The 12,808-nt window shown below is 40.5% G+C and overlaps 1 protein-coding gene across 1 annotated transcript; it reads right to left on the bottom strand.

Moving 5' to 3' along the window:
- Positions 1 to 7,187: 7,187 nt before the first annotated feature.
- On the bottom strand, positions 7,188 to 10,974 carry LOC119743490 (dynein light chain LC6, flagellar outer arm-like). The gene is made up of 2 exons (XM_038219909.1): positions 10,928 to 10,974; positions 7,188 to 9,140 (listed from the first exon to the last, which is right to left on the bottom strand). Exon 2 carries the CDS (start codon positions 9,131 to 9,133, stop codon positions 8,840 to 8,842), a length of 294 nt encoding a protein of 97 aa, XP_038075837.1. The 5' UTR covers positions 9,134 to 9,140; positions 10,928 to 10,974; the 3' UTR covers positions 7,188 to 8,839.
- Positions 10,975 to 12,808: the final 1,834 nt, after the last annotated feature.

Here is a 12,808-nt window from a genome sequence, read left to right as displayed (position 1 = left end):
GAATTTAGGAGTTTGGATTAAGTGATGATTTATGTACGATGCTTTTATAATTCATGTAATACTCTGTGAACTTAAGGACATTTACTTTGTTTATATATTCACAGTTTTCACGAAGCCACTGCGGATTATTTCACAAGCCAGTGCGATTCATTTCATGGAATCAAGACTTGCGAATCATATCATCATTTTCATGGAATAAATGCGAGAAAGAACTTTGTTGTTATAATCAACGGCTTCTGTGGAGACCCTTGCTTACTCCTTATTAGTCAACGACCTTTGACCTAGATGTGACCTGTGACCCCCTGCGAAACCCCTAGTAGTAGCACTACGAACACATAAAAGACTGCACCTCGAAATTGATTTAGTGCTGCCGCTACAATTTATATCCGATTATTGAGGACAGGCGGACCGTGTTATTATTTAATTTGATTAAAATTTATTTATTTTTCGTGTGTGTCTGACCGGTGGGGGGTGTTTCGTCCCCCTCTGGATCCGCGCTTGACTTCTACGATTTGTATTTGGACAGATATACAGATTTTCAACTCCGTCACTACTATTTCAACAGTATCACGTCTTTAGAAATAAAACGGTAATTTGTTTTTACGGATTTGTTTCCTCAAAAATAATGTGAACAGTACGTTTTCATCCTTAATTCTATAAACAACCAAAAACAAACATTTAAGCGTAGATGAAAACAACATTAACCAGGACACCACATTACACTAGGGGGCCCTGTTCATGATGTCCATATTTTATGTTTCGTACAATAACGCTTCGCTCGTAACCCCGCCCCGCAAACAGGGGCTAGGGCGCTGGGCCGGGAATTAAGGGCTGATGTCATTCACAGAATCTTGTGAAGGAAGTGGGGATGGCATTCTGGGTAAGATATCGTGACCTATTATAGCCTTACTTTTTTGATGAAATGTGGCAAAAAAATGACTTTCCTCAAAACGATGCAGAAATTCCTTTAGAGGTAAGAGGAGCATCAATCAACCTGCAAACACCCAATATTTTGCAGATTCGGGTAAAACTCATAGATTTTTAGAGAAAAAAATCCTAATTTTTGACTGCTTTCACCCCAAATTTTCGCCCAAATTTCATTTTGAAAAGCACATCTGTCCAGAAATCGAATTGAAATGTTTTCTAGGGTCATATGGGCATCTTTCCAGCAAGTTTGAAGAAATTTGATTTTTCGGCAAAAATTGGGAAAAAAAGGCAAGGGGTTAGCCTTACTTTTTTGACGAAATTTGGCCCATCAATCGACCTTCAAATACCCAATATTTTGCAGATTTGGGCAAAAATTATGGATTTTTAGAGGAAAAAAGTTCTCATTTTTGGCCGATTTCACCCCAAATTTTCGTCCAAATTTCATTTTGAAAAGCACATCTGTCCAGAAATCGAATTGAAATGTTTTCTAGGGTCCTATTGGCATCTTTCCAGCAAGTTTGAAGCAATTTGATTTTTTGGCCAAAATTGGAAAAAAAAAATGCAAGGGTTAGGCCAAAAAAAAAAATAATATTCGGTCTCTGGTCAGACCAAAGTTCTGGAATTGAATTTTTTTTTTTTTCCTTCAAGCTTGGATTGTACAGACAAGGTGGGGTACAATTTTGCTTTTTTGGTGTCCTCATGTACATTGGTGTCCTCCATTATTTGCCTTGGTGCTCTCGGTGCCCTTTGGTAAAAAAAATTGAGGAGGTGCGGCAATAGAGGGCGCTGTTGGAGCTACCGCGGAACATTATGGAAAAAAAAAGATTGACGCGCATGGTTAAAATCGACGCGCGCGCTGACCAGAGACCGACTTTTTTTTTTTTTGGCCTAACAGAAAATTTGTCAAAAAAGGTTTTTTGGGGGCAGATTACTGGCAGAATTCTGCAAAAATGGTTATTTGACAGAAAAACAGCAAATTTGAACAAAAAACGTGTACATTTGTTCAAAAAAGCTTCAATCCTTTCAAACAAACCCTTGCATAATGGGACAGGTTGGCTGGTCTAGGTGCTGGGGTTCACTGGTAAACAGACTTCGTCGTGGCCGGATCCGCGGTTTGCCCGAAATTCATAATTTCATAACATCTTTATGTTACTATAGATTGTTTATAATGTAATTTGAACCTTAATTAAGGCAACATTACCAATCTGCATGTGATTTTAAGTGTTTATAGTGTATTTCGAGTAGTTCTGGGGAATTTGGCAGATTTGTGATAAATCTGACAGATTTTTGATGTGCATTTAGCAGAATTTGGCTCTGACCTTACGGTCACCCTGCCCGGTAAATAGGCCAAAAATCCGTCCGCCAAACTCATGAATAAAAGTTATACATACAAATTATTCTGTTTTAGTGCGGTCTGAGAGCCATGGAATTGGGGGATTGAAGACATATGGCACTGCACCTCTGGCCTAGACTTGGAGCTTCCAATTCGGGGGCATTTTGGATGCAATTGGGTCCGCCCTTACAGAAATGTCCCATGAGCATCCCATGGGATTCCCATGGGGTCCCATGGGATTCCCATGGGACCCCATGGGAAACTCATGGGGTCATCAAGAACACCATGTAAGTTAAAATGATCATCATGGGAAACCCATGGGAACACCATGGAGATTGCATGGACAACATGAGAACACCATGGGGATTTTACGAGCTCCATGGGAACACCATGGGAACACCATGGGGATTTTATGAGCTCCATGGGAACACCATGGGGATTTTATGGACACCATGGGAACACCATGAGGATTTTATGGACATCATGGGAACACCATGTGGAATTAATGAACACCATGGGAACACCATGGGAATTTATGGACACCATGGGAACACCATGGGAACCCCATGGCGATTTTATGGACACCATGGGAACACCATGGGGATTTTATGGACACCATGGGAACACCATTGGGATTGTATGTCGCCATGGGACCACCATGGGGATTTACTGGACACCATAGGAACATCATGGGGATTTTAGACACATGGGTACACCATGAGGATATGGGGATTTTAGACACATGGGTACACCATGAGGATTCGGACGCCATGGGAACACCATAATGTGGGTGATATAAATTATGGATACAATGGGAACACCATGGAGATTTAAAAGGCAGCACGGGGACACTGCCGGGTTATACTGGAGAACATGCATGTGCCATGAAAAACCATCATAGACCCAATTGCACTCCCAAGTTATAGGCAAACCTTTCTTTGATTTAATTACTTATTCGCCTAGCTGTAAATTTGAATTCAATTAAAAATATTTCCCTTGTGGCCATAGAGGTTATCAAGAATTCTATTTGTTAAGCTGACCATGAGAAACTCCTGTGGATGTTGAACACAATGGGATAAACACCATGGGACACCATGGGAACACCATGGGACACCATGGGACCACCATGGGACCACCATGGGACATTTTTGTGAGAATCGCTTACAATAACGAGTGTTGTAATTGCACATTTTTGAATTTTTCTGTTGATAAGAGAAGTTAAATGATGCATACAGTATTTTTTTATGTGGAGAATGTGTCATTCAAACTTTGGATAATTTTGATTCATTTATTATTATGGTTGGAAACATTTATGAGAAAATAAATTGGGAACACTGTGATAATATGGTACAACCTGACAAGTGGTATGGGAGCAATAATGTTGAATGTAATCATAGAGTGCACAAGCCACTCCTATTACGTGGAACAACCCCCATCGGAGTTCCGTGATGTGCTTTACCTACTTGGTGAATAGTACTTAACACACAGGGCTAAAATGTATAGGAAATTGTTATTGAAATATACCATGGAGCAATAAATTTTTTGAGAAATGAAAGGAAACCAACATGGGAAAAAGCCCGGGGAAACTCCCATGGGAAAAATCCCATGCTACATGGTGTCCAATTCACCATGCAATTCCCATGGGGTCCCATGGGAAAATTTCCCACGGGAATTACATGGGAGATTTCTGTAAGGGCGAAAGTGGCGCTATAAAGCCATGGTGTTGGAAGGATCATTTTTCAAAACGACTGAAGAATTATTAACAAACAAAAGAAATATGGTCACAGATGTATTGCAATAAAATGCGTGCGACAGTTGCTTGATGCCAGTGGCGTAAAGCCCTGTCGGCGAGCCGGGGGGGGGGGGGGGGGAATTGACCAAAATCCTTAAATTACTCGGCTGTCGAAGTACAAGAAGTTGGGGTGGACACATCTTATGCAAATTTGAGAGTTTACGCTTAACCTTAACATCAAAACCTTGCATTTCGACTTTGTTCTCCATTTGTCAGTGCTGTATTACTAAGTCGGTCCGTTGGGAAGTTACAAAATCACCTTAAAATCTGCCATTTTTAAGCTCTGGCAAGGAGCTTCTAAGACACTTTGGTGTCGGTCGGTCGGTCGGTCGCCGAAATATTGACCAAAAATATTTAACAAAAATTGAGCAAATGTCATGCCGTCGTCCGTGAATGCACTCTAAAGTATTGTTTGTAACAATTCGTAAAGTTGTTCATGACAATTTTGTTAACGGAGGCAAGATATGTGAAGTAATGTTATAGTCACGTGGTATTTTCTGTAGTGGTTGGACGGTATCCAGAAGGTGGAAATGAACATTTACGAAAAGTATAGTGTTTCATAATGTGCCATCGGCGTCGCATTTTTCGCCATGACTTATTGTGCACTCGCACTTATTTATTTCTCGCTACAAAAAACTGGGGGAATGATCCAATGGCCAATCCCCCGGGTCAAAACGGGGGGAATCCCCCGGGATTTACGCCGTTGCTTGATGGAGTATTGCAGAAAAGTAGCGTGTAAAACAGAAAACAAAATCTGTTAATCTTCCAGTTCGGCGCAATTATTTGAATACCCATGCATCAGTTTGCGCAGATGTCCATAAAACACAGATATATCCACAAAAGAAACATGATGACCTGACTTCTAAGGGAGGATCAAAGATGAGTTGCCAGGGAGACCTGCTAAAATCCGAAACTCATTCAAGGATGTCAGAGATTTTGCTAAAGATAGAAGACGTAATTGTTCCACAACTAAACGCGGGCCGATTTCGTTCGATATCTCATTCAAAACTTGTGTATTGCTATAGAAAAAACAGGAATTTAAAAAAACAAGGGAATCTAATAGTCGGGGTGAAATTCGAAAATGTCACGGACTGTACATCTTTAAAATGAATTTATACAATCTCAATGCCGAGATTGGAGAGATGCTGCTGAAAAAAGAACAACATAAAAGTTGAAGCTTGTAATTGTGTCAAGATGAAGGAGTTGTCAACTACTATATATGGGGACCTGAAAAAATGCTGTGAGTACGGAAGACTTTTTTTACGATTGAAAACAATTATCCATTCCGTCACTATTTTGTACGGTTATTTCTATCGGTTATGTGCAAAAAATAATCACAGTGGTGGGATGTGGAAATGTAGGGCTGCACAAAAAAATATTTTCACAAACAAGTGTGTAATCTAATCGGCAATTTTCCCAAGCGCTATGCATACGTCTCCTTCACAAAGTTTCTAATGGTCACAAATTATGTTTTAAAAAATACATGAAAGACGATCTTTTCTTTTCCGGTCATAAAAGAAGTACTTCTACTAAGTAAAGTCTGTCACGAGCCAATGTGGCCCATCAGGCCGGCGTTTATCTCCGGTTTCAGTGGCATATTACTATTCCCCTTGGACGGGATGCTAGTCCATCGCAGGTTACTCCCCAGCTAATGCAAGTAAGTACCCATTTATACTCCTGGGTGGAGAGAGGCAAGTGGGATGAAGTGGCTTGCCCGAGGACTCAACATAATGGCCAGCAGCTGGAATCGAACCCTTGCCCTCTGATCATGAGTCACGAACCATAATCCTAGGCCGCACTGCCCCACTTGTCACTTCTAAAGACATCAAACTTTTTTAGCGGATAATGTACTTTATTGCATTAAAATGGACAATCCATGTATCAATACATGTACTACTGTCATTTATTTACAGATCGAACCACCTTTATTTTTCACAGGTTTAACTTTACAAGACCCCACATACTTGATATGTGTAAATATCCCATTTAGAAACCAACAAACTTTAGTAAGGCCAAAAAAAGTCTCCGGTTTCTGGTATGCGTGCGCTGTAGCCATGCGCGTCGGCAAAATGAAAAAGGTTTGTTGTTTTTTTCAATGAAAGATGATGTCTCAAAACAGCCAAACTCACTGGTTTGACTGGAATCCTGCTGCTGCATATTTTTTGGGTAGATGGGTTACGATCGAGAATAAGCTTTATGTGGCTTCTCTGGACTCCCATATTTTTGCACTAAGTTTAGTCGGGCACCATTTGCAGTCATCAGCCGACATTAATTTTGAAGAAAAAAAACCGTAAAAAAAAAGCCGCGTCGCCGCACCACTTTTTTTGGCAAGCTCCATACCAGAAACCGGAGACTTTTTTTGGCCTAAACAAAGAATTCATTACACATGAAAGTATAAATATCGAGGGATATATTGACAAAAGGGAAAGATTACAATCTTCCGACCAAAATAGGAAAAGTTTAATTTGTCTAAATTACATAAGGCGTTAAAATATGACATTTACAGCAGGGATCACAATATGCAACAAGCACCAGGCGAATCATTAATTGCTTATATTAAGAAAAGAACAAAAAATACGTTGAAAAAAATCCTGAAGTATAAACTGATTTGTTTGGGCGCTAAATTTCACCACGATTGCATGCAAAACCTACGTGAAGTGGCGTTACTATTAGGAGGCGGGGCGGTGCGTGGGGACACGCCCCCTTGTTCGAGGACAGTCCCCCCCCCCCCCATTTCTCTCTCAGCATTTGCACGGAAGAGGCCAAAAAAAAACTTTTTTCGTTAAAAACCATTGAGTGCCCCTTCTGGAAATAATGTCCCCTATTTGGCCCTCCCCCCTCCCCCCCCCCCCCCCAAAAAAAAAACTTGGACTCAGTTATGCTTCTGGTTTGAAGATAATTTATAATATTTATACTAAAACGTTCAGTCTGACATGCGTGGGATATTATAATTGCAAAATGGCACTCGATTCAGTCTGACGTTTCACAGTCGCGCCGATCTTAATTATTCCGAAGAAAAGAAATATATTCGCTGTTTGAACTCCATGCGAAATATGGACTTTTGCAGTCGATCCCAACGACTCCTGAGTCAAATCATTGTAAAAAAAATAACAAGAAAAACATTTTAAAAAAACAGATCATAAATTTCACCTGTTTGAAACCCAGTTTTATCTGGGTCGACTTCAGTCCCTCTCAATACATATTAGCTCAGCGCAGCTCTGAAACGCCTGTCTGAAACGGTTTTTGCTTTTCTAGTTTTTAATCACTTATTTATTGCTCAAACAAAGCACCAAATGTTTACCTCACTGACCCATCCATTATAAATTTCATGACATAATTTACACGCCATCAAAACCTTGGCACCGTGGAGTTAAAGAAAGACCAGCAAATAAAATGAAGTAATAAGTGAGCCATCTAAAAGATGTGTTCACCTCGAAAACTAGATTTGTTTTCAATGCTATTTTCCCAGCAATATGAAAGTTATTGAGACATAGAACGAAAAAAACAATCCACAAATGTTTAGTTATTGAATTATTTCTTCACAAAAGTCGAATTATTGGCTGCCAGACAACAATTCGGCTCCATTATAGGGCGCATTCATTTTGTGCGCAAAATTAAGCGCCTTTTCAGAAGGTTAATTTTGCAGACGCCCAAAATCGGAATTAAGAAGGTTTTTTACGTTAAAAACAAAACATAGAAGTTAAACAATTTTTAGGAAAAAATTGACGAGCAACTTTAATAAGTAATTTTTCAAACAAAGCACCAACATGTTTGCCTCACCGAACCAGCCGCCATTGAATTACATAATTTACACGCTATTTATACACTTTGCACAGTGGCATTATAAAAAAAAAAGACCAGCCACAAATGAAGTAATCAGTGAGCCAAGTTCCCAGTAACGCGCGAGAGAGTCTGTGTCTTCCAAGTGCATCCTCGTTTCCATTCCAATAGACCCCTTGCACAGAGCGCCCCCACTGGGGACAGGTTTTGTTACTTGTGACACAGCGGAACAAAGGAACAAAGTCAATGCCTTCAGTACGTGAGGTCGCTTTATGCAAGGGCAGAATAATGGCGATTTGGTATAGACCTTGCGCGTTGAGGCGGAGTTAAAGGGCAATTGTTTTGTATCGCTATAGAATAGGCATGAGATTGTGCATTGATTAGTTGTTTATTAATTAATTGAAATAAAGAATACCCTCTGAGACACCCGCAACGCATAAGGTCTAACCGGTCCGTTAGTGTGACGTCACTTCAGTTTAAACCACGCCCACTGCAAATTAAGCAGCATTGGAACCACTGGAACCGGAAGTTAAACGCAACTTCAGTGTTTATCCAATGGGCGCTAGTAATCAGTGTTGCGCGCGCGTGTATGACAACATAGACACTAACGAACCAGATAGGGAGATCCTAATGTCTTTGACTTCTGAGCAAAAGCTTTACAGTGGAAAACAAAACTTGTCCTCACTGAGGGCGCTCTATGCAAGGGCTCCAGACTATCGCGATTCCGCACAGGGAGCTAAGGTTAACTTCTGCACGATAGCTTTATTATGTAGGCTATATCATGTTTGGACTCCGGGGATGCATGCTGACGTAGCGGCGCATTTCTCAACATGTCCTAGCTTCTCTTTGCTGCATCCTTGACTGTATAGTCTCCATTTCAAAGCCAGTCTGAATTGGTTTGCTGTGGACCCAATTGCGCCTGCATTGTGTCCGTCAGTGTTCTAAGATGGCGGATGAGCCTAGCTGCAGCTCAAGACCAGAATCAGATGTTATCCAGAACTTAAAAATTATCCCGATTTGTACAGCAGTATGGCCACCTGTCCCATGTAGAAATAGATGAAGTTCTTGGTCTCGTGTGTGACGTAACTGCCGAAGTTTCTACCCACGATGCAGTGCCAGGTGGTGGTGTACTTCTTGTCGAACTCTTTCTTGATGAAAGCAGCGATGTCTTTCTCGATGTTGAACCTTTCCATGGCCTGTGTAGCGCAGTCCACGGCGTCGGACTGCATGTCGTCAGGCATGTCTGCGTTCTTGATCACGGCCTTCTTCTCGGCCGTTGATTTGGATGAAATTCCGTACATTTTGGGTCTGCATTTGGGAATCAGAAAAACAAACACACATCATTAAAACGACAGTTTCGTTGCCTTTTTGTTACTTCGTCTAGCTCGGTCGGAATTCAAATCTATAATGGCGTCGCTACAGAGATAGTAACACACCTCCATTATTTGGTCGTTTTTGTCGTCCAAATCCTGAGGCTTGTCAGTTCGTGGTGTCGCGGTGACGAATTCCTCGCCATATTGTCAGTACACCCAAAAGAAATACTCGCATAAGTGGTGAAGAATCCTTTAAAAAAAATCCTGGATCCAGACCCAGATCCGGATCACTTCCAAAATCTAATCGATTTGTACTTGTAACAAGGACCATCCGTAAAAAAAATGTCACGCACTGCCGGCAACCATAATTTTTGGAGTTATCTTGTTAACAGACCACATCCAACCAACCAACGCCGATGAAAACATAACCTCCTTGGCGGAGGTAATTACCCGGAACGGACCTACCGTTTTAACGAGAAAATCCTTGCGCATGGGACTTGTACCAATTAACCCTTTGAAATTATGCCGCCTGAAATCATTCGGAAGAAACAATCCTTGAAGTTGACTTAAGAAAATGAGCCCGTGTTTATATGGGCATATTTTTTACGTGCCTTAGCGCCGGGGTCCGTGCATAAGTCCGACGCCTCATAGGTCCGACGCCTCATACGTCCGACAAAATCTCATCACCAACCGAATAAAGGCCCATAAGTCCGACGCCTCATAATTCCGAAATTTCGGACTAATGAGGCGTAGGACTTACGATACGGCCCCGCGTTAAGCAACGGAATTCAGTTACGAGACCCAAAAAATGGTGCAGACGTTTTCTCGGTTTTTTCCCGTGTGCTGTATCCACTGAGCCGAACCTTCAACAAGTCCGCTTTGACCAACAAAAAAAGTTCGCGTATTTTATTTTGTGCCCCGTTAACAATAATTATGAAGTTGTACAATCAGTGCCAATTAAAGAAATACTTTCCGTTTCGGTAGAATGCACAAGTACATGTGATATCAAAAGGCCGGGGCACAGTGGAGCGGCACGACTGCTACCGCGATAGAAGTACTCTGTTGCTCAATGCCCGGGATATGTAGGCCTATATACTGTTGCTTGTATACTACCATGTAGTATCGATTCACCGATAGCCAATATAAGCTGAAGGATTATGATCAAAATGAAACAAATCAGAGTTGGAAATGACAAAATCGGGACTTTGTAACTTTGGGGGGGGGGGTTACTGTTTGAAAAGAAGTGGAAAGTATTTAGTTCATCATTGGTTTCATTACGAAGCCCCTGACATAATGTTAAACTCGTTACATCTAAGTCATGTATTCATTTGCCCAAAAGTAGAAAAACACATGTACGAGACTTAAACTAACAAACACATTATTGAATGCATCAGTTTTAATTCAATGTCCTTGAATTGCTTTCTGTGAACTCGAAACAATGCAGATAGGAGCATACAGCATCACGCACGCACTTTTGATTCATGCAGACACAAACGTTCATCTAAAGAACTATCGCAAGCTCGAGGTGACATAAGCCCACGTGCAATGTCGCCATTGTCATGATTGTGTCGGTCAGATCATTTTGTCCATACTGATGCCGAGATTTCTCGTAAAAAAGTCGTAATTGATGTGATGCCTTCCACCTTGTTGACCTCGACATACCCGGTATAAAAACAGTTTTATTCAATTATAAGTTTCGTACGATGTGATAAGTAAATATAATGCATCAATATCGAATAGCACGATTCGTGGTTTTTAAAGCGCAATTTGGGTTAAACTCACCTTGTATTAACGGCCGATATCAGAAAATAAAAGTACAGCACCTTTGCAGGAATATTGAATTGTAACTGTAACGAGGGAGTTGAGAGGAATGCTGTAACAGCTCAACCGTGAGAAAAGTAATTTGATTGGTTAACAGTTGACAACTCGGTAACTGTTGTTCGGTAACTTGTTTCGGTAGATGTACGTTGAACCCTTTCTGGAATGCACGGTTATTGTTATCGCGCACAGGTGCGGGTCCGGCCATTATAACCGTAAGCCTTTACTTTGTTGTACTGCACCATACCAGTGAATATCGGCCTACTTACAAAGCTTTTTTTACCTCCAAGTCACGGAACCAAAACAGACGTGGGCCGACAGTACAACTTAAGCCTACCTAGTGTACCCGAACCCCCGGGATTGGGATGTGTACAAAAACACGTCTGTCGCTATTGGCTAGGGGACATTATTTGTTGGTGTGTTATTGGTGGAATTATTAAAAGGTCATCCGGTAGCTTGCCATTGGCATGGTGCAGTTTAGTTGAAGGCTGTGAAAGTATCGAGGATGAAATTGCTCTTAAATCCCTTTCACTTTTTCCCAGCTTTGACAAACAAAATGTGTAGGCTAAATCGTAAGGAGCCCCAAGTGACATTACTCCACAACCGTACATTTCTCTTAAAATTATAATAACCAACGAAATGTAAACTTTGTTCAAGATATGCAGGAACAGCTGGTGTATGTCTATTGTTTTTACTCAAAAGTCGAAATTCGGCTTGACATCGATTTATTCACGTCATTATTGTTATAAATCAAGGGCGCCACCTTGAATTCAGGTTCAGGTTTTGTAGGGGGCGAGTTGGCCGGGGCGAGTTAGTAAGGGACGTAAAATTGGCCGATAACCGGGAAAAAAGCTAGTTGAGCGATTTGACTATCACTCCAATGTGAGCTACATTGTGTCTATTTTAACATACATTTTTTTCCGACGCCGAGTATATTCAATTCAATTGCTGAACATTTATTTCAACGTTGTTATGTCACTAAAAATATTAAATCGTTATGTTAACAAGCATACAAAATATAATACGAAGTAATTTTACACAACACCGTTATTAACATAATGAAAATATATGCATAATCCACATAACAACACGGGGATAGGGTGAAGCGATCGCTTTTGTTCCTTGACCTGTTGCGACACTTACAGACTGACAGACAATTAAGTACGAACTAAGGACAATGACAGACAAACAAACAAACAGGAGTATCATTAAGCTATTGTTGTATGTTTACAAAGTATCAACAGACTACGAATAAAATGTAAGAAGTTGTGTTTTTAATTTTTTGGTAAATGTAGATAGAGTTAAAGACGTTTTAAGAGGGATACTTAGACTATTCCAGATACTCGTGCCACGTTGAACTATTCCATTTTTGAACACTGTCGTTCTATTGAAGCCAACATGAAGATTTTTCTTTGCGATACTCCTGGTTTTATAACAATGAACATTTGAAGTTAAAGTAAAACATGATCTAAAACACAAAGGGAGCAAATTATTCATATATTTGTACATGAATTTACCGAGATTGAGACAATAAAGATCATTAAATTGCAATAATTTAAGATTGGCAAATAATGGTGTGGTATGATCTCGATAACCAGCATTGGAAATTATTCGAACAGCTCGTTTTTGTAAGATAAGAAGTTTATCACACGATGACGACCCACCCCAGATGATATTGGAATAGTTTAAGTATGGCAGAACAAGTGAATTATACAGAGTTTTTATGATATTTTGGGGTAAGAAAAATCTCAGACGATTCATTATGCCAATAGTTTTAGATATTTTGCTGACCACGTCATCAACGTGGTTATTCCATGTTAGATTTTCATCAATAATAACACCTAG

This window comes from Patiria miniata, unplaced genomic scaffold (assembly GCF_015706575.1).
Source record: "Patiria miniata isolate m_02_andy unplaced genomic scaffold, ASM1570657v1 HiC_scaffold_6, whole genome shotgun sequence".
NCBI lineage: Eukaryota > Metazoa > Echinodermata > Asteroidea > Valvatida > Asterinidae > Patiria > Patiria miniata.
The sequence above is the reverse complement of the archived record's forward strand: the minus strand, read 5'-3'. Positions and strand labels throughout refer to the sequence as shown.